The following is a 21,509-nucleotide window of genomic DNA, read 5'->3' as shown; positions in this document are numbered from 1 at the left end:
TCTAACAGTTGTCATACATTTGTGTATGGCTCTCCATCTCTGAAGTTACTGTTAAATATGCTCAACCTTCACCTTAACAAAGTTTTTGTCTGTGAATTTCCTTAGTTTTTATGTCAGTTTTAAGATGGGAGTGTGGCCTGCGTGGAGCTTGAGGAGGCCGTTCTCCCACTTCTTGCTGACTTCCCTGCGGTCTGCAAGAAAGAAGCCCCACTCCCACAGACTACAGCCGGTAATTGCTGCTTGCCATGCTGATTACAGCTCACTGTTACCATGTGCTTCCCCCCATGTGGCTGGCTCCACCTGATCTCTCTCCTCTTATACTCAGGTGCAGGGATCATCATGATGTACATGTATGTGTGTACAGCACCTAACTACTGCCCTACAAATAACGAGGAGGTGTACAGAAGAAAACGGATCCCTTCCAAGGGAAGGAGGCAATGGGGGGAATAGGGGCTCCTGAGGTAAGGGGGAGCAGCACCCCCACCTTGCTCTGTGGACCTCCAGAGGCCCATGTGAAGGGAGCCAACAGTAGCTATCTTAGGAAGTGGAGCAGAGCACCACTGCACCAACTCCCTGGTGTTGGATCAGAGGATCTTCTGAGGGCCTTCCCCAATGCCATCTCCCTGCAGACGTTAGGGGCGTGTCAGGACCCGCTGCCAATACCTTAGCAAGCTTCAGAAAAGCTCCTCAGAGGTCAGCCAGCCCCTCCCCTCCTCTGCAAACCCTGTGTATTCCTGGTGAGCTATAATTAGACAGGCAGCTGTGTGTCAAGGCTAACTAGGCTCCTTGGTCTCCAGACAGCCCTCCGCCAGCATGTCAGAGAGCTGATGAGCATATGTAGGCTAGTTGGGAGCTACCAGGCTAACAACGCTCTCAATGAGCTGGGGGAATTGCAAGGGGCTCAAAGGGGCCTGCTAGGGCATACAGTAGTGGCAGCCCAACAAACCCCCACACGCTTGCAGGGGTCTGTAGGGGACTGGCATCCCAGGGAGCCTCCGCTGGTTTGTGGAGTGGAATGTCCCACGTATGCCCCTTCTCCACTCCTTCCCATCACCACGACTCGCCTCCCAGCTCTCTGGCACTCTCCAGGATTTCTTCTCCACTGCCCTCAAGCGCTGTGCTCTCCTCTCACCCCACACTTCTGCCTGCCAGTCTCCTACTACCCACAGGAAGCGAGCACCTTTGCTGGTCCATGGGTTGTGACGCAGCGGGGAGGTGGGGGCAGCAGTACTGTGAGCTCTTCCTGCTATCCCTGCTAGTGCCTGACTGAACCCCTATGCACTTCATTTCAAACATCTGCTCCCTGTTCCCAAGTGAGGGGCTGGAGAAAAGTGGCAGAAGCATGGTCTGACTGTGGTGAGATCTGCTTTTTAATACCTCTTTATTTAAAAGCAGCTTGTCTAGGGCCCTTTAGCTGTGGTGGAAACAGTCGCTTTTCATCAGCGATGAACCTCCCCACCGGTCAGTTACATATGGAGGTCTTAGCTCAGCAGGGGAAAGGGCTAGATCCTCTGGGCCAAATCCTTACCTGCTATAAATCAGCATCCCTTTTTAATGCCCAGCCATTGTTTCTGCTATTGCCCGGACCCGAATGCTGCATCCCAGCTGTGTTCGCACCACAGCCAGCTAGAGAAAAGCCATACCTGTCCTTGGAGCATGGTCTGGTGCCTCAGATCACATTGCAAACCAAGATCCTGGCTCGCAAGGAGTTAAAAGCTGTTTGCATCTTGCCTTAACATGGTGGCTTAGCATTTACTATTTCCATGCCTATAGTCATGATCTGGGGGGGGGGGGGGCGTTGCTGAGGTACCCCAGACTTTGCAACTGTTCCCAGATTGGATATTCACCCCCAGAGCCGTACACACCACCCATCCTGGGCAGGAGTCCAGGGCTTGGAAATTGTGCTGAGAGTAGATGTTCCCTGCTGTTAGCAAGCCCGCTGCTCTCACCCCTTGGGCTCTCTGGCTAGCTGTCACACTGGCTGTAGCCCCGTGAGATCAGTGCACCTTTCACTGGCCCTGCATCCCAGCTCACTTGTGCCTCTGAAATCTTGGTGTTTCACATTTGTTTTCCCCTGATACAAATCAGCTGCATTTGCCAAGGCTGTTATTTCCGGTATCTGCTTAGCGAGTTCTGTGTTCATGGGAGGGACGGCTCAGAATCTACTGAGATGCCAAAAGAGGCTTCTCTCTAATGTTACAATTTTAAGACAAAATTGGCCTGGTTATGATCTAACTTGGGGCAGTTTACACCTGTGTAACTTCCTGGACATGAATGGAGTCATGCCTGATTACCAATAGGGTAATTGATGGAGCTGGCTGAGGCTCGGGTTACAGTGCAGAGCAAGCCTGGGTAAACATCCCTGCCTGGCCCCCAGATACACACCACAAGAATGAGGCAGTTGGACTGCGAGGGTGGAGATAGGGGACCATGCAGTCCTGGGGTGACCCATAGGAGTCTTGAGTATTGTCCAGCACAATGTTTGCAGAGCATGCCCTGTGCCAGCTACACAGTACCCCAAATCCCACAAGCCATGGGATCAGCGGGCTGGGAGCCATGCATGTGCAGTTTCGAACCACCGAGCAATCCAGGAAGGGCCAAAAACAGAACTGGGGAGAATCAACTAGATTTCCTCCCCATTATTAACTCTTCACCAATCTATCTACCTGTACTAGTGCCCCTGGAACACTGCAGCATCAGCCTGTCCTGCTTCCCTGGAGCTTTGCAGCTGCCACTCTCAAAGCATTGCACAGGTCACTATCATAACCCCTATTTTACCAATGGGGAAACTGAGGCACAGGGACATGGGGGGGGGGTCCCACCCTGCCTTAATGGCATAGAATCCAGGCCTCCTGCTTCTCAGGCTCATGTGTTAGTCACAAGGTCATCCTGGCTCCTGCTAGCCCTATGGGGACTGTAAGGCTTTCAGCAGGCTGACGCTGCCCAGTGCAGCTGGCAGACACAAGGACTTCAACAGCATACACGTGGGCTGATGTGTTGGCCCCCGCCTGCGCCAGTTACTGTGACATGCATGTACTCGGATCGCTTGCACAGGAGAGGCAGTTAGAGGAAGGCTGAGCTGTATGTCAGGAGCAGCCGTAGGGCACGTTGTCCCAAGGACTGGAGCCACACAGTGTGGGGTGCGCACTCCTGCACCGTGCTACCGCTGAGCTGGTGGGGCTGAGGAGCAGCCACTCAGAGATGCAGGTGCCTTGCGGCTTGGTTTGGTTCCTTGGGCTCAATCCTGGTTGCAGCATAAGCCACGGCAGCATCCCAGACACATCCAGGGCCCGGTGAGGAGCCAAGCTCAGCGGAGACAGCCCGCAAGGGGCAGGGCCAGTGCAGTGCTGGTGGCTCAGGGCCCAGGATGGGAGAGTGGGGGGAGGCTGTTCTTTCCCACACAACAGCTTAGTCACGAGAGCTAAGTGACTCCCTGTGGAGTCGGGGCGAACGCTCCTAGGTGGAGGCAGCCAGCTTCCTTCCACACCGTGAGTCAGCCCTGCAGAAGCCATCTCGAGTTGCTGTCACCATCGCCCTGTAATGGCCTGGTGCAGTCACCCTCAAACTGCTGCCACCTCTCCCTTCCCCACCATCTCCTGCGGAGGGGAAGGCAGGCTGCAGCCTGGCATCACTGCCATCGGCACCACGGCAGGCTCTGCCTGGCGGCTTGCTACCGCTAATGCCGCTGCCCTCCTCTGGCACCTCCCACCTGTTGGCGTCAAGGTGCTTCACAACCGTCCCCAGATTCAGCCTCACGGCGCCCTGCTCAGTGTCTCTATGTTTTAGATGGGGAAACTGAGTCACAGAGAGGCAAGGACTCTCCGTATGTCACGTAGCAAGTAAGTGCTGGGAACTCCTGGCTGTCTTGCCTCTGCTTTAACCACTAGACAATCCTGCCCTCCCTGTGCTGCTGCGCACAGTGTTAGTGGCACCCCGTCGCTGCTCCTCGTGGTCGCGCTCTCTTGGGCAGACGGAGGGCCCCAGGGAGCCGAGCTTGGTTTGGATCCACAGAAGGGAGGACAGCAGAGCTCAGCCAAGCTAGCAGTGAGGGAAAGCCATACCTGTCACACTCCATGGGCTGGGAGAGTGTGTGCACTCCCCACCCCACCCTCCCATGTTCATGTGGGCCAACAGCTGTTGGAACCCTGATCCCCACACTCCCATTCCGAGACAGCTGGGCACAGCAGCCTTTACCAAGTCACCTCTAGAACAGCCCTAACAGACAGAGACACGCTGGGCCAACACAGCAGGCAGGACTCTAGCTGGATGCCTGGCTCCAGAGGCAGGACAGGGAGGTACAACACAGTGGGCCTGTGCAGGGGAAGTGGGAAATCTGGGGGTAGCTCCACCCGGCTCTCCTTAGCCAGAGGGGAAGGTTGTTCTGGGTCAGGATAACACAGTGGAGCTGGAAAGGACATACCCCAAAGGAGGTGGGATGGAGTGTAGATGAAGGGGGCGGGAGGACCGTCCAAAGGAGCAGAGCTCGCTGGCTGCTAGGGATGGTGCATTCGTAGCGCTCTGCCTCGGCACACGGCCAGGGAGAGGGTTCCACCCAAGCAATGGGCCTCAGCCTATGCTAGCAGCTTGAACCAGTTGCAGCATGTGCCGGTCGCTGCCTTCGCATTAGCCATGCTGAGTTGGGGTCAGTTTTGCTCCGCATCAACACTAGTGGTGTCCTAATCCTCTTCAGTTGCAATGCCTTCTGGGTATCTATCCCACAATTCCTGGCTCAGCTTCCAGAAGCAATGCATTCTGGGGCACCATGCAGGGCCACTGGTTTCCTGGGGACTCTCCCAGGACTTTGAGCTTATCTGCATCCACACAGGCACTAAACCGGTTCAGCTTCAGTCTGGACCAGCTAAGCTTTGCTCAGTTATTCAATCTGCTGAGACGCTGTTTATTTTTCTGGTTTTCTGACCCCTGGGGCATTGTGTGTGGATGCAGAGCATCCTACAAATGTGCAAGAGGCTGTACGGGGGTTAGTTTCTCTAGTGGATGCCAGGCCATGGCACATGAAAATAAATTTGCTTTGCACGAATTTACAGCCATAGTTCAGGACAACAAATTGCCCCTCCTAGCAAACACCTGCTCTAGAGAAAGCTGCTGCCCAGGGTAATGCTGCCTATGCAGTCTGCTCTGGGTGCAAGACTGCACCCCACTCAGTGCCCCAGACAACGCCTGAGTGAGCCAGCCAGGCGCCGGGGGAATCCCTTACTAGGAAGTGGCACAAAAGCAGTTTTCTAAGAGGGATCCCAGCCTGAACGCTAGCTGGCCTGGCTCAGCTGGGGAGACCGATCTGAGTTACCTTGAGCAGCTCCCTGGGGAAATCACTCCCTCCGTTGAGGCCTTCCAGGTTCCCAATGAAGTCAGAGCAGGACATTCTCTTCCCTATGTTCTGGTGGTGACAGGGGCAGAGAAATGTGGCTGGTTACCTTTGGGGAGTGGGAGCAGCGGCTGGTCGGAGAGCCCCCCTGCACCCTGGCGGTAGGACAGCCAAGCATTACAGAGCAGCACTGCCTGGATCTCATGAAAGGCCACTTGGAGATGTGGAGAACCTGGCCCCCTTTGCTAAGGGCTAGGGAGCTTTAAAAAGCCATTCCTGTCAAAATTCAAAGCCCCAAGGCCACTCAGTGATTCCCTTCCCATCCCCCTCACTCTCCTCCCTTGTCTTCCTTACCTCTCCTTCCCACTCCTCTCTTCTCCTCAGCCCCGTCTCGGCTTGCTGCTGCTTTGCCAATGCCCTTCTCTCTCCTGCAACCTTTTCTACCCGCTCATCACGCCTTCTCCACTCTTTGTTGCTTCTCCTTCCCGTCCTCTTGACGCCCCCACACAGCTAATGGGCTGGCTCCCACATACCCCAGGTGCCTTCTGCTAACACGCAGTCAGACAATGGCCACTTTGCTCCCTCCCAGATGAGAAGACGCCTAGTGGAGGAGCAGAGCATGCAGGGTGCTGGAGCTAGCAGGTACTCACATGCCCATGGAGGTCTGTGTTTAAGAGCATCAGGGCACAGGTCAGCGTGTGGACTCCGTCTGCAGCACAAGCACAAGAAAGGTGATCAGAGCACCACTCAGATCAGCTGTGCAGGCTGAAGTTCCATTTAATTCTGTTGTGTGGTCCCGGCCCCAAAGCAACTGCACTTGATGGGATTTTGCACAGCTGCTTTGGGGCTGGGACCACACAATAGAAGAGCAGTGAAGCCAGAATTAATGCTACAGAACCCTGTGTAAGCTTTGACATGGCATCCGGCACCCAGCAAGCCCTAAATCCCCATGCACATGGAGCTGACTCAAGGTTGATTCAAGGTGAGGACATGCAGGCATGCGGTGGTGAATTAAGTCAAGAAAGAAACAAGGATGTAAAAAGTCCAGATGAAATAGAGAGATCTGGGCAACTGCTAGTGGCCACTAGAGCATCCGGTTGCCCTGGCTATTTCACTTTGAAAGTCCCTGCCATTCTGAGTCACGGGACTCAGACATCCAAGCACACAGTTACACTTAAGAGTAGCTCCTTTCTCTCTCCTGGTGCTGATCTACTGCAGTTACAGGTGGCGAGTGTCCCAACTGTGCATGTCTAGGCCATAACAAGTCTGGCTTTCAGTGAAGCCTTATCTCTGAATTTCCTGGGTTTACAACACTTAGTTTGGGAATAATTACAACATCCCTGTGATTTATTTATCTGTCAGGTACTGGCATGTGCTCTCTGCCTTAACTCCAGCTTAACCTAGTTTTGGTCAGGGAATCTGCACCCAGGTTTACAAACACACACGCAGCCACAGCCATATGGTACCTCACCCTCAGAGGAGACAGCATTGGAGTTGCACTGATAATAGCGTTGTGAAAAATGAGCCAGGACTCGCTCTCTCTCCTGAGTCTCCCCCATCAGGGCCAGCTCCTTCAGAAAGGACCTGAAGAATAAGAGTGGGACATGCATCAAACCAAACACCACCTGCCCCGCCCCACCTTGTCAAGGAGCAGGAGAATTGTCCTTTTTGTAACAGACAGGAAAAACACCAGTGCGTACAACAGGGAGCCCAGAACTCCTACATTGTTATTTCATCCACTTGGAGGATTCCCCACCGAACACGTGATCAGATGGTCCCATGTGCACATCCCAGAACTCTACATCAGGTAGGACAGTCTGCATGGGAACAGCGGCTGAACCCATCCCAGAACTGTCTGGGCTCGGAGACTGAGATTGTGGAAACTCAGCTGTGGCTGGACGGTGTCCAGAATCCATGACATCTCCCTCCACTAGAATGTAAGGTTTGGTATGTCCTCCCATGTTCTTAGACATCAGCCCACGTGATGGGCTCCCATGTTGGAGATGGTCCTTGGGAAAAATTACATTTCTTGGGTAAGAGAAGAAGTCTTCTTGAGATGTGAACGGCTTTACAACTGTCTTTTGGTGCTGGGTCTAGGGCCAGCCTGTGTGTGGGGGGGACCTTTTGCTCTTAACTGCAGATGGCCCGTGTTGCTGGGGTGCACATAGATTCTGATGATGAATGGCTCCTAAAAACATGTGTGGCCCCATGAAAGATTCTGACCTGAGAGCTTGGTCCAGACTCATCCCAGTGAACACGAAGAATTTCAGATATTCCCCAGCCACCATCTTACTGAACTCATTACTGAAAGAGAGGGGAGAGAGAGTTGAATAGACCAGACCACTGTGACAGACCAGTGTAGAGAGAGAGAGGGAGGGATGGAGATGGAGGGGGAGGAACAGAGGAAATTTTAAGAACATAAGAACAGCTATACTGGGTCAGACCAAAGATCCATTTAGCCCAGTGTCCTGTCTTCTGACAGTGGCCAATGCCAGGTACTTCAGAGGGAATGAACAGAACAGGTAATCATCCAGCAATTTTAAAGCACTTAGTACAGGGGAGGGCAAACTTTTTGGCCTGAGGGCCGCATTGGGTTTCTGAAATTGTATGGGGGGCCAGTTAGGGGAGGCTGTGCCTCCCCAAACAGCCAGGCATGGCCTGGCCCCTGCCCCCTATCCGACCCCCCCCACTTCTCGCCCCGACAGCCCCCCCCCCCAGGACTCCTGCCTCATCCAACCCCCCTGTTCCCTGACAGCCCCCCGGGGATCCCTGCCCCATCCACCCCCCACTCTCTGTCCCCTGACCGCCCCAGGATCCCCCGCCCCTAACTGCCCCCTGCCGCCCATCCAACTCCCCTCTCCTTCCTGACTGCCCCCCCCGGCCCCGGGACCCCTGTCCCATCCAACCACCCCTTCTCCTTGACTGCCCCCGGACCTCCTGCCCCTGACTTCCCCCCGCTGCCCCATCCAACCCCCCCTCCTTCCTGACGGCCCCCCTGGGACCCATGCCACATCCAACCACCCCTTCTCTCTATCCCCTGACTGTCCCTGGAACCCCTGCCCCTCACCACCCCCCCACCGCCCCATCCAACCCCCCCCTCCTTCCTGACTGCCCCCCAGGGACCCTTGCCCCCATTCAACCACCCTGTTCCCTGCCCTCTGACTACCCCAACCCCTATCCACACCCCCGCCCCCTGACCACCACCCCCGAAGTCCCCTGCCCTCTATCCAACCCCCCAACTCCCTGCCTCCTTACCACACTGCCTGGAGCACCGGTGGGTGGCGGCACGGCTGCACCAGGCCAGGCAGCCGCGCAGCACAGAGCACCGGGTCAGGCCAGGCTCTGCAGCTGCGCTGCCCCAGGAGCTCGCTGCTCTGCCGCCCCAAGCATTGCACCAGCCGCGCAGTGAGCTGAGGCTGCGGGGGAGGGGCCGGGGGCGAGCCTCCCGGGCCAGGAGTCAGGGGCTGGGCAGGACAGTCCCAAAGGCCGGATGTGGCCCGCGGGCCATAGTTTGCCCACCTCTGACTTAGTATCACACCAGGGGACATGAGATAGGACAGTGGACAGTGTGATGGGGGTGTGTGCAATACAGTCGCCAGGTTTGAGGTGTTTCGCACTGATCTCCAGAGGGCAATATTCTGAGTTCTCCCTGGAGCCTGAATGCAGTAATACTTGGTGTAAATGGTGCATGTGGGATGAATTTTGGGCATACGTGGCCTTTTAGATGTGGGTCGTGCGGAGCGCTCCCATGAGCTCCTGCTAAGGGCAGTCTGTCCTTGGGTCTGGCTGTCTCTTGCCTACCATTCTCTGCATGCTCCTATGCCCCTGTGGAGCACCTATGCATGCAGCAGGCTGCTCTGTCTCCTCAGTGACCGAGCAGCACCCTGGATGAACAGCCTCTCCTCATAATACCCACACGTACTTCTTCCCCAAATGGCGAGCCACGTCTGCTTTTTTGAATCCATCCAGGTTGTAGAGCCTCTTTGCCAGGCGCTTGGCAGCCTCGAGGTCGGCCTTGTGCCCGTTGGACAGCGTGTCTGTGCTGCCCAGCGCTAGTTGCTCCGTGCTGTCCATCTCGGAGTCTGAGTCCGAGACCAGCTGACTCAGAGGATGGTCACTGCAACAAAAACAGAAGCCTCGGGTAAGTCTTGCAACAAAGCTTTTTCCACTGCATCCTGCTAAGGCACCTGGGCTCCTGACCCCAGGCTCGCCATCCTTTCTGCAGCTCGCTACCTGGATCTCCACAGCTCTCTGAGGAAAGACATCCCAGGAGGCTTCAGCTCTAGATACTGCTACTAGGCCGCAGTACTGGCTGGAAGTACGAGGGGTGGGATCTGGGTGTTCCCCACTTTGGTTTTGTTTGATGCCCAACCTAGAGTTTGGAGGCAGACCTGTAACCCTCAGTGACCCATCATCTGACCCCTCCAGGCTGTCTCCTGCCGCTGGGCCGAGGGGCCAGAACCTTTAGGGAAAGGGATATAATTGAAGACTTGCCCTGCGTATATGCCCTGCTTTCCAGTTGTGTGGTGTCTGACACATCCCCCGCTCTGAAAGAAGCCAGCAAATCTTGCCACCGGGATCCACCCCCCATGGTGCCCTCTCCTCTCTTTCTCAATACACCTGCTTGCTCCTTCCCATCCTCTGCATCAGACTGGGACAAGCTGGACAACTTTAAATCCTTTTAGACCCCCCCAGAGCCAAATGTTCACAGATTCCCTGGACAGACTCTCTAAGGTTCACCTAGCTCATGAGTGCAGATCTAAGCAGGTGCACAAGGTTTCCCAGCAGCATGGTCAGTGGAGAGGACCAGCGGCAGGCTCAACAGAAAAACGAATCCAGCACACTGTGGGAGACTGGGTGGGAGGATGACTCCTCTGCAGAACAAGCTCTCTCCAGAGATGCCAGTCCAGGGCTTGCCCCTGGTTCTGAAAGGCCCCTCCAGCCCGTTCTCCACTAGTGCAGAGCAGGTTTCTCCTTGCTGTGCTGACTCAGCTGTCTCCAGCCCTGTGGAGCTGAAACCCAGCTTTCAGAGGAGGGAGGAAATTCACACTCTGCCACGGGCTGGTGGTGCTGAAGTGGAGTCAGGCCCTTGAATGGGGAACTGGGGGTGCTGCTTGGCTGGTGGCTGGAGAGCTGTGGCTGGGTGCAGCACCCCGCAGGGAGCATGGAAATTGCATTGGTTTATGGCCACCACTGGCCCAGAGATAGGATCCAAGCTGGAAGAACTCTGGAGACTCCCTGCTGGACTGACTGGATCACAGTCCCATGGCCTTGAGCTCAGCTTAACCCCTGAGTGCTGGGCTGGTGAGTAATACCTAGCTCCTATAGCTGTGCAGTGTTGTAGTCCTGTCAGTCCCAGGCGATTAGAGAGACAAAGTGGGTGAGGTCATAGCTTTTCTGGGACCAATATAAGCACCCCAGTAACCTCAGCCTTGTGCTGTGGATACATCAGCAGGTACTTTAATGGTGCCACCCCAGAGTAAGTTTGGGACTATCCATAACACTGTACAAACTTGACTCTTGGGTTAGATCAGTGGTTCTCAAAATGGGGGTCGGGACCCCTCGGGGGTCACAAGGTTATTATATGGGGGTCACGAGCTCTCAGCCTCCACCTCAAACCCCGCTTTGCCTCCAGCATTTATAATGGTGTTAAATATATTTAAAACTGTTTTTAATTTATAAGTGGGGGTTGCACTCAGAGGCTTGCTATGTGAAAGGGGTTGCCAGTACAGAAGTTTGAGAACCACTGGGTTAGATGGTGCCAAGCTCTGTGAGCAGCCACCCTCCTCACCCGAAGCATTCTTCTGCAGGGGGCAGGCCCAATCCTAGACTCAGTGCGGAAGGCCCAGGGGAAACCCTGTATGCACCAATCAGGGAAGCTGCTAGTGCTGTGTGCGGTCCCCCAGCACCCATGCGGGTTCTGGGCCTTCCTGCAGGAGCTGCTGGCATTGCAAAGTCCCTCTTTGCCCTCTCCAATGCAGGCAGGTGCCCTAAAGGCACAATCTAGCTCTTAATCGTATTCCTCATAATTGCCAGTGCTATTTCATCTGTGAAATTCTTTATGGTTTATGGAAATACTGTCCCCAGCCAAAAAACTATGGGCCAGTGAATTCTCACAGGTACCAGGGGTTTAGACAGGCCCATTCATACACTTACACACACAGAACAGAGCCATCAGCTCCTTGCACAGCCATCGAATGCTCCTTAGCCTACATCCTCCCCTCCCCGCTCCTGCCTGCATTCTGAAGGCATGCAACATAGTGCCATGCATTCTCTGGGTCCCACAAAGCGTGTGTCCAATATATGCAATGGGCTGATTGCAGGATCTTCGTCCAGTGTGCGACACCCACGAATGTAAATGCCTTAATGGACATATTAACTGGAACAAACTGCCTACATTCCTAGGAAAGCAGTAGTTTTATAATCCAAACCAGTATGCTGACTTCTTTACTTAGCACTTCTCATCCATTGATCTCAAAGCACTTTACAAAGGAACGGCGATACTATTATCCCCACGTTACAGAAGGGCAAACCAAGGCACAGAGGGGCAAACAGAGAATAGAGCCCAGGTCTCCTAACCTGCAGTTCAGTGCCCAATCCTGTGTATTCCGCTTCCTGTACTACTTCACTCCTTGAGGCCTTAGACTGACATGTTAGAAGAGTTATTCTAGGGTTAGCCTTCAGATCAGACTGACCCAGAGACAGAGAAGTTCTCCCAATCAAAAGCATCCAGAATCCCTTCAACAGAAAACATTCAGCAACACTGACCTCGCCCAGATTTTCTGGCAGCCCCATAATGTCTTAGTCTGATTTATTTTTACGGTCCTCTAATTGACTTTTAAGAGGCCTCCTCTCCTGAGCCAGTTACAGAATCAGATCTCCTGCAGAGCCTGCTTCGTCCACTAAGGACACAGACTCCTCTCCGTTCCACACGGTGCGAGTGCACATTGCATGTGTGGGAGTCTGGAAGCCAGCCAAGCGCGCTCCACACAGGGGTCAAGCGCAGAGAGCTCTCCCGAGTGCAGCGGGGTGGAAGGAGATTTAGAGGAGGATTTATCCGCTTCTGAAACCATTTGCTTCCATTTTCCCCAACTCCCCAGCTTAATTTTTGAACATGGTCCTTAGTCTTGATCTTTGAGTCAGGGGGCCAAATTCAGCTCTGGTGTAAGTAGGTGCAACTCCCGCTGAATTTTGTCTGTTACGTGCCTGTGATTACAATAAGACCAACACACGAAGTATGGCCCAGTGCTAGGGCACTAGCCTGTGTTTTGACACACCCAGGGTCTATTGCTTGCTCTGCCACAGACTCCCTGTGTGAACCTGGCTGAGTGAGTGTGCCTCAGTTTCCCCATTTGTAAAATGGAGATAATAGCATTTCCCTCCCTTTCAGGAGTGGTGTGGGGATAAATACATCAATGATTGCATGGCACTACAATATGGATATCATAGATTAGAGTTTGTTTTCAATGCCAGTCTCATCTACTGTCGGCCAGCCTTCCAACCCTTACGCACACTGTCCCACTATTGCTGTTGGGAGCAAATTCCTGGGTTGGAGTAGGGGGCACAAAAAAGCCATTTCTTGAAGCCAGATAACCCATAGCCAGCCATGTCACAAACATGTCACTTGACTCCAGGGAGCCAAGTCTTAACTGATCCTAACAGCAAGCATAGCCTGACTCTTTAAGGTGGCATCTACAAGCAGCTAGCAAATCACGTTCCAACTTGTACCTGGCTGAAGGCCCTTTTTGTGCTTTCCGTTCAGAGTTGACTAAAAACCCACCTCTCCCTTTCAGATTCTGTCCACCCGCTGCCAAGGTGATGCTGCTGTTCCATTCTGTTAATGACCAACATCTCCACTGTGCTCCAAATAAGAGGGGACATTTCAAGCCCAACTCAGAGGGGTTATGAGTTCTGTTGGGCCTCTCAGAGTGACCTCTCAACTGCCTTCTCCAGATTGATTTTCTGCCTATAGCTGAAGGCAAAATCTTGCATTGATCTTTACAATAATTTCTCTCTTTCTCTCTCAAAATCCACATCTCTCTCCAGTTTTCTCCCATCTGCTTCTGACTGATAGGTGGGGTTCCTCTTTGCCTCTTTAAACTGGCAAGCGTGGATTAGATAGCGCACTCCTGAAAGCTGTGTAGTATCTGAAATCTACTATCTCCAGCCTGCAATCCTGATTTCAGGCTCTAAATCAGCAGAACCTAGGGCAGAAGATAATCTATCTGGCACTTAACATTTTAAGATAAAAATGAGCTGATTCATGCTCCAGGCTTTGAAATTAACTTTTTTTTTTTCTTATGGCAGAGCTACTATACTATCTTTAAGTTGGAAGCAGCAGCCTTGATTCTTTAGTCCTCAAGTTTGGCTATACTGATGACAAGCTAAAATCCATCCCTCACCAAGTCAAAGTCACTCTGATTTTTAAACAAAAGTGCTTTCAAGGAAGAAAACCAACAACCAAGTCTTTCAATCAGTGGCAACCAGAACAAAATGTGCATGGATGTGAGTGTCATAACCAAGGTGACTCCATTTTCCCTGCAAATGAGCTAAAACATTTCAAGGCAGTTTTTCAAACTGCACTTTCTAAAGCAGCATTTCTGTTTGGCTTGAAGAACTATTTAGCTCAATTAACATAAAACCTTATCCAGAAGATTGGCCTACATTTAAAAAATAAATCAATATTCAATCTAGTACTGTACAAGCATCTTCTGTGAGTCATCTACAGACTGACCTGAAACTCCCTCAATATTCCAGTTTGGCATCCACACAGCTTGCATGACACCCCTCCATCCCGACCAGGAGCTCTGGTCCCACGCTCCTCAGAGCACACTGCTATTCCAGTCTGGGGTTGTATTCTCAGCTCTGCTGCTGCATCTCAAGACTGACCTGCCACAACCCCTCACCATTTCACTAACAGGTCAGTTCCCAGGATACCAGTTGTACAACGCCACTTCCTGTTCTTTTTACAACTGTTCTTGTGGGACCCAATTCATGTGATGCTACTTCCTGAACTCACTACAACTGTCACCAGGGGTCAAAGAATCTTTTCATGCCACCTCCTATCCCTGTAGTCATGGGGAAAACATTAATATTGTACTCTCTCCTCTTGCCTGTTACAGCCTGCACCTGGGGAACAGATTCCCGTTGTGCCACTTCCTGTTCTCATTGTAATAACTGGCAATGGCTCACACCCTGTGGGAGTTTATCTGTTTGTCCGGGGTGTGGGTGTTGCCTGCATGGAGTTGGCTGTCCCCCTACATGCCGTACAGCTGTGCGCTTCGAAGTCACTACATGAAAAAAGGGGAACATTCATTCTGTTATTTTCCCAGTCAGTCATTCAACACTCCAGCTGCCATTTGTCAACTGTCCCTCTCAAAATCCTGCTGTCAGCCCCTTCTAGTTGCTAAGCACCTTCTGCCTCCCTTTCCTCGTTGCCATAGCATCCCCTGTCAAGCCAGCCTTGGTTAGTAATTGGTGCTTTCTACTACAGCTCCCCATCCCAAATCTAGACACCCCTTACAATATTTGGCTTCTGAAGCAGCCCTCTGTCTTGCCACCAGTGAGAGCTTCATACTGGTATAAAGGCACCAATCAATTCCCTCGTTCGTGCTAAAATTCCCATCCCTGGCATGAATTCACATTGTGCTTTCTGTCCACACCAGAACATGCCCCACTCAGATTGATTGAAGCCCTGCCCCTTCCTATCAGAAAGAATGATGTTCTCAGTTGCTGGGTGTGTTTGGGACAGCCTCATCATGGTCCTGTACAGCCACAATGTGCTTGAGTCTCGGAAGAAGAAAGGTGGTCAGCCAGATAAATACAGAGCAAGCAACATTAGGTTGGAGTGGTGTTTTCAGAGAACTCCACACTCCTGGTTCTGGGCACATCAACTTGGAACTGGGGTACGGGTTCCCCAAAGGCAAAGGACTGTCCCGGTCCCATCACAGGACAGAAGGGAGTTCATCTCCAGGCTTTGTCCAACCACCTAGCGCTCAGTCGGTATTAAGGACCCAATCCTCCAGCCACTGTGTGCACAAAGCTCCCATTGACTGGAGTGGAATCTCTCTCTCTCTCTCTCTCTCTCTCTCTCTCTCACACACACACACACACACACACACACACACACACACACAGAGTGAAAGAGAAGGATCTGGCCCATTTAAACTGGCTGAAGGATGTTCAGGACGTTTCACTGGAGGATGAGCAGGGCCAGGGCAGCTGGGTGAGGCTCCTGGCACCTGGGCTGGGAGTCACATTGTATTGTCCAGATTTGATGAAGTGGGGGATTTTCTTAGTGTTTTGCATGAATTCTTATGGCCGGTGATATAGGATGATCGCTGGAAGGAGAGGGCTTCTTGACTGGGGCGAGAGAGCAGCCAGAGCCCATCTGGATGCAAGGGAGACTTAGATGTACTGTGCTGAGGGAGGCCAGGCCTGAGGCCCTGAGAGTTTCCTATGCTGTGTTCAGACGCTCAATAAACTCTTCCGTTTTACACTGGCTGAGAGTCACTCCAGTCTAGAGATCAGGGTTACATTATTCCTTCCTGGACTGGAGGCCCTGGGAGTCCAGAGTGAGTGAACTCCCTGATGGGGCCCACGGGGAGAGACAGGCATGCTGGAGGCTCAGTTCCAGGAGATGGAGGGGCTTATAGCTTAACCCCCGAGAGAGAGTGGACCTGTGAGAAGGGCTGTCACACAGAAGGGGGTTCCTCCCAGGGACCGTAGGGACCTGAGAGAGAGCAGGAGTCCTGTGAGTCCATGACAACTTGGTAGCAGAGGGCGGTTGGTGGATGCACCAGTTGGCTGAGAGCGGAGGGGCTTTGCAGTGAGTGGCTGCCAGCGATAAAACAAGAGGAATTGAAGGAACAAGCAAGGAAAGGGCCTAGAACCAGCTCCCTGAAAGGGACCTTGCAGGTCGGTGCAGGGAGAGAGGGCTGAGTGTGGGGAGGCTCACCCAGGAGCAGCTGATTGCCAGCTGGTAGAGAGTGACCAGTCCAAAGAGCAAGGGCCAGATCCCAGTGGGGCTCTCCGGACACCCGGAGAGCCTGGGAGTAGCCGGGGGGGGGAGAGGGCAGTCGGGGCAGCAGCAGTGGGTCCACCAGACCTGGCTCCCCAGTCAGGAGGGGGACATCCCAACCTGGGTTCCCTCCAGTGGAGGTAAAGAGATGGAAACTGGAGCTGAGAGTGCAGGAGCTGGAGGAGTGGAGGCTAGCAGGTTAGCAAACGGCTTGGAGCAGCGGAAACAGGAACTGGAGTTGGAGGAGAAGCAGGCAAAGAGGACTTGCGATGGGGTACGTGGGGAAGGACCCCAAGATCCCAGTTCACTAGGAAGCCTAGATTCCAAAGTGTGCCCCAGTGTAATGGGGGAGGGGTTTCGATGCCGATCTCACTGCCTGTGAGAAGGTTTCTGATTCAAACTCAGTTGATCCCATGGATGAGCTCTGCTCTCTAACCCCACCCTGCTTGGCCCTGAGGCCATAAAGATGTTCAGAATCCAAGAACTAAAAATGGTTCAAACAGGCATGACTGCTTAAGTTTGAATTGAACCCTGATGCATGTAGAAAATATTTCCGGGATTATGCAAGATCCCAGACATCACCTACAAGGAGGTCACCACCCCACTCGGAAAATATCCCCACTAAAATGTGTATGATCTGGTGGGATTGGAGCAACTGTCTAACATCTGCCATCCAGACTTTAAAATGTGGTTACTGGACCAGGTACGCTAGCAAATGAGTGGGGGGAGATTCAAGTCGGAGACTCAGAAGGGGAGTCACTCAGAGACCTCTCAGGAGGTGGGACTTTAGGAAGATGATGCAGGGGTGCCCACAAATGCCAGAGTAGGCAGACCCCCCCCCCCATGGGACCTGGGATGTAATTACTGCAGGCAAAAGGACACAAAGTGGTGCAGTGTCTAAAAATAAAGGAAATCTTGGCTCAAGAGAAGCCCTCAAACGGTTAACATGGCAAAGGGAAGATAACCTGTAATACAGGCTCAGAGAGCGAGCTATGTGTCTATTCCACAGCTCTATCCCTTCGGAGGAAGCAGTCACCCACCAGCTCCTGTGGGCAGAGCTGGTCAGGGAAGAGTCACAGAGAGGCTTCCACCCCAAGTCCAGCAGATAGGTCTTGTTAGACACCCCTGGGCTCAGGCACCTCTGATCCCTGGTGGGAGCGGAAAGTGGTGATCAACTGGGACATATTCACAGGGTGGAGACATTCTGGGACCAAGAATTCTTGTTAGTGTGGTGCAACTCCACCAGATGCTGAGGGACTGTATAACTTGGCTGAAGGACCCAAATATAAAGCCATTCACCCTGTCTATGGCTCAGATTCCTGTGCAGACAGAGGAAGGATGGGGTCGGGGGGCTGGTAGCTGGCGTCTTTCAGCACATCAACTTTGACATACTCTTGGGTGACTGAGTCTCTTTAAGACAGGTTCCAGACCTTGTAACAGTCAAAGAGCTGAACCCAGAGATAGGAAGGCGGAGAGAGCAGGAGCCAGTGATCATGTGAATGGCGCGGCTGGCGAGGAGGAGGGGATGTTCTCCCTGGTTAGTAGCACAAGGAAGATCTACAAGGTGTGGGTTACCTGCCTATCTGCAGCCAGATCCCTGGAGTTGAGTGTGACTGGCCGGTCCTGCACTGGGGAGAGGCGGCTCAAGCTGGCTCTGATGCTGTAAACAAAGCAGTGGGCTCGTTGCCTAGACGGGGGCTAAAGTGACGACAGCCAAGGTGGTGGACCCAGATCCAGTTGTGCCCAATGCATACCTAACCCTGAAGGGGGTGATCAGACCCCCAGTTAAGATCATGTAGATACATCTGAAATGGGGTGCCCAAAGGGGCCCCAAAGAGGTTGGGGTGCATGATCCGCACCTGCAGAGGTGCTGATGGGGAATGGATTGGAGACCTGGCCAGACAGTGCCTTGGGTCTTGGCTGTGGCTACAGGCGAGTGGGGTGCTTAGTCTGGCACCAGCAATCTACCCAGCAGGGGGTGTGGAACCTCCAAAGGGGGAGGTGAGTTACCAGGAACAGGGTGGAGACCAAGAGGTGTGGAAACTGAGACATAGCCAACAAGGGCTTGGCCCAAACCCAGCAGCTGAACTCCAGACCGAGCAACAGAAGAAGTCCTCCTTGAAAAAGCTGAGGGTCCTTATGGGCCCCAGTGTTGCAAGACCCTGGGGGAAGAACTGCAGGGAAAGAGCCCTGTAAGAAAAGGGATCTGGTACCAGGAAATCTGAACCTTGTGGGATCAGGGGGCCGCTGGTGGTTTACCAGAAGTACCATGTCCCTCCCTCTAAACATCAGAGGGGCCAGTGCACCAGGCAAGGGGGCTACAAAACTCTCACTGCCCCAGAAATTCACAGGGGGCCACTCTTTTGAGTTGGTGAACAGAAGAAAAGTGAGGGGACCCCGGGACTTGAGAGACAAATGGGAGGGAAATGGGAATGGGAAATGGGTGGTGCTGGTAGAGTACATTCCAGGGAAAGCTCACTGAGCCTATGGGCTTGGCCAGGAAGAATCTAGCCAGGGGCCAAGGAAAGCAGAAGGGCCGGTACGGCAGTGTGCTGGCTCCTGTGGCACCAGGGACCAGGAGAGGAGTCTCGGCTCAGTGCAAAGGGTGCCTGGAACTGGTACAGGCCTGTGAAATCATGAACCAGCTGAAGGAGGTGAATCATGTACTGGTGCGGCCCAATCGGATGAGTGTACCAAGTTAACACAAAGAAGCCACATGATGACAGGGAGTGGTTGGTGCTGGTTGTGTGTGGGCAGAGGAAGGAGAAGGTGCGGGGGAAATCCCCTGGTGGATCTCTTCCCTGAGACAGGAGCCAGCCTCCCGCTGGAATCAATCCCCTTCTCAGACCAGCTAACCCTGGCCCAACAGGCAGGGAGCGCAGCTGCTCTCCAGCTGGCTTGGGTTTCACTAAAAGTTGTCCACGGGGGGGGGGGGAAGGGGAGGGGAGACAAAAATAACATACCCACCAGGTGTTCCCCATTCACAGTCATGGGGAAAAAAGCCCAGGACCTGAAGAGAGAGATCAGTGACATGTTGGTCCTAGGGGTGATCCAGCTACCCACCAGCCCTGGGCCTCTCCTGTGGTGCTGGTCCCCAAGAAGGATGGATCAATCAGACTTCGTGTAGACTATGTATCAGAAGCTCAGTGCTGTCACTGTGTCTGATGTCTGCCCCATGCCTAGGGCTAACAAGTTCCTAATCAAGTTGGGAGGAGAAGTTACCTCACTACCAGGGATATCACCAAAGGCTACTGGCCAGTACGTTTGGACCCAGATGCCGGGTTGGAATCTGCTCCCATTACCCCTATGGGACTCTTTGGGCTCCTGGTCCTACCTGTCAGCCTCAAGGCAGCACTTGCCACCTCCCAGTGCCTGGGGAATCAGTTACTGAGGGGGGTGGAGGACTGTGCCTGGGTGAGCATAAATAATATCTGGGTCTTCAGGCCAACCTGGGAGGACGATGTGTTCCAGACAAAGAGGGGGCTGAGACACCTCCAGGATGCTGGACGACTACAGAGGACAAAAAGGATAAGGTGGGGATGGCAGAGGTGTCATACCTGGGCCACTAGGTGGGAAGAGGCTGTCTAAAGGCAGAGCCTGCCAAGGAGGAGGGGATCAGAGATTGGCCCATTCCTCAAACCAGAAAACAGGCCCAGGTCCCTAATGGGATGGCAGGGTACTACTGGAGGTTTGTACCCCACTGTGGCTTCCATCACAGAGCTGTGTAAGAAGGGCAAGCCGGACAAGGAAGTCTGGACCAAGCAGTGCTAGAGGGCACTCTGTGTGCTGATGGAGGCTCTAATCCAGGGGTTTAACCCCTGAGAGAGAGTGGACCCCTGAGAAAGGCTGTCGCACTGAAGGGGGTTCCTCCCAGGGACCGTAGGGAGCTGAGAGAGAGCAGGAGTCCTGTGAGTCTGTGACACCATACAACAACTCAACCCTAAAGGTGCACACACCATGGACCTGCAGATTCACACTAAGCATGCATGCAGCAGGGGGTGGAGAGTTCCATGGGAGCTCCCATGTGGGTAGGGGAGCAGGCCTGGAGGCTCACACCGAGAGGAGATACCACAATCACATTCAGGCCAGATGACCTCGTAGGACGTGTCAGGGGGTAGGATAGAGGCCCATGCTGAGCGCCCACCCCAGGAAGGGGTAGAGCAGTGGCTCTCAAACTTTTTTACTGGTGACCCCTTTCACACAGCAAGCCTCTGAGTACGACCCCCCCCTTATAAATTACAAACACTTTTTAATACATTTAACACCATTAGAAATGCTGGAGGCAAAGCGGGGTTTGGAGTGGTGGTTGACAGCTCGCAACCCCCCATGTAATAACCTCGCGACCCCCCTGAGGGGTCCCAACCCCCAGTTTTAGAACCCCGGGGGCAGAGCATGCAGCAGAAGTTCCATGTTGGAGTGGCTCATGCAAGGAGCCAGGCACAGGGCACATGTCGGAGGCACATGCAGGCGGTCGAGTCTTGCAAGAACCGAGAGGAACGAGCTGCATGAGCTGCCTCCTGCATATGCTGGTGGTACGGGGCCCACCAGAAAGGCAGCACCGCGCTACCAAGCTGGCAGAGTGTAGCACTTTCACCTAGCCTCGGGGCTGTCTCCAACTCGCTGCCACCAGCAGCTCCTCCTGCCAAGCGTTCCCAGCCGGCCAGGCAGCCTTCTGCTCTGCTCTACGTCCTGCTAAGTGGGGAGACAGCAGAGCGGCATTGGCTCAGGAAACGGGCGCTTCCCCCAGCGGGGACGCAGCCTTGCGGGACTCCCTCTGCGACCCTCCTTCCAGCACAGAGCCGCTCATGTTGACCTACCCAACCTCTTCTCACCAGGCACAGTTGAAGGGAGATGTTCTCCTGGGCATGGCTCAGCCAACATTCCTGGCGTTCAACCGGTGCTCCCAAGTCACCCTGGTCACACACAATGCCATTTCTCAGCAGGATGCCAGTGGAGGGAGGTTCAGAAATGCTGACAACACTCCAGACCTCCTCTTCCCAAGCCATGCCCCCATTTGAGAATCCCTTTCCATCGCCCAATCCTGCAGGGCTGTTCCCTGTGTTGGAATATGGCTGGCATGGGGTCAGTGCTGGGGTCTGACTCTGGGGACAGGGGCTCATTGCTCTCATGCATTGGTCATAGGTTAGGTAGGGTGGGCTCATGCTG

At 53.7% G+C, this 21,509-nt stretch overlaps 1 protein-coding gene across 2 annotated transcripts in view; it reads right to left on the bottom strand.

Moving 5' to 3' along the window:
- Positions 1 to 21,509, bottom strand: part of PSD (pleckstrin and Sec7 domain containing) — a 107,185-nt gene that overhangs the window by 22,645 nt on the left and 63,031 nt on the right. Inside the window, exons 6-10 of one of the 2 annotated variants that reach the window (XM_084633571.1) lie at positions 9,240 to 9,440; positions 7,547 to 7,627; positions 6,795 to 6,907; positions 5,974 to 6,032; positions 5,306 to 5,395 (exon numbers count right to left, since the gene is read on the bottom strand). In XM_084633571.1, the coding sequence (XP_084489697.1) occupies positions 5,306 to 5,395; positions 5,974 to 6,032; positions 6,795 to 6,907; positions 7,547 to 7,627; positions 9,240 to 9,440 (544 nt within the window). The remainder of the gene's footprint in view (positions 1 to 5,305; positions 5,396 to 5,973; positions 6,033 to 6,794; positions 6,908 to 7,546; positions 7,628 to 9,239; positions 9,441 to 21,509) is intronic. The other variant, XM_084633572.1, reaches the window with a different exon arrangement.

The sequence above is a fragment of the Lepidochelys olivacea genome (assembly GCF_965140295.1).
Source record: "Lepidochelys olivacea isolate rLepOli2 genome assembly, chromosome: 7".
In the NCBI taxonomy this organism is placed as follows: domain Eukaryota; kingdom Metazoa; phylum Chordata; order Testudines; family Cheloniidae; genus Lepidochelys; species Lepidochelys olivacea.
Note: the sequence above shows the minus strand (reverse complement) of the source record. Positions and strands in the feature narration are given on the sequence as shown.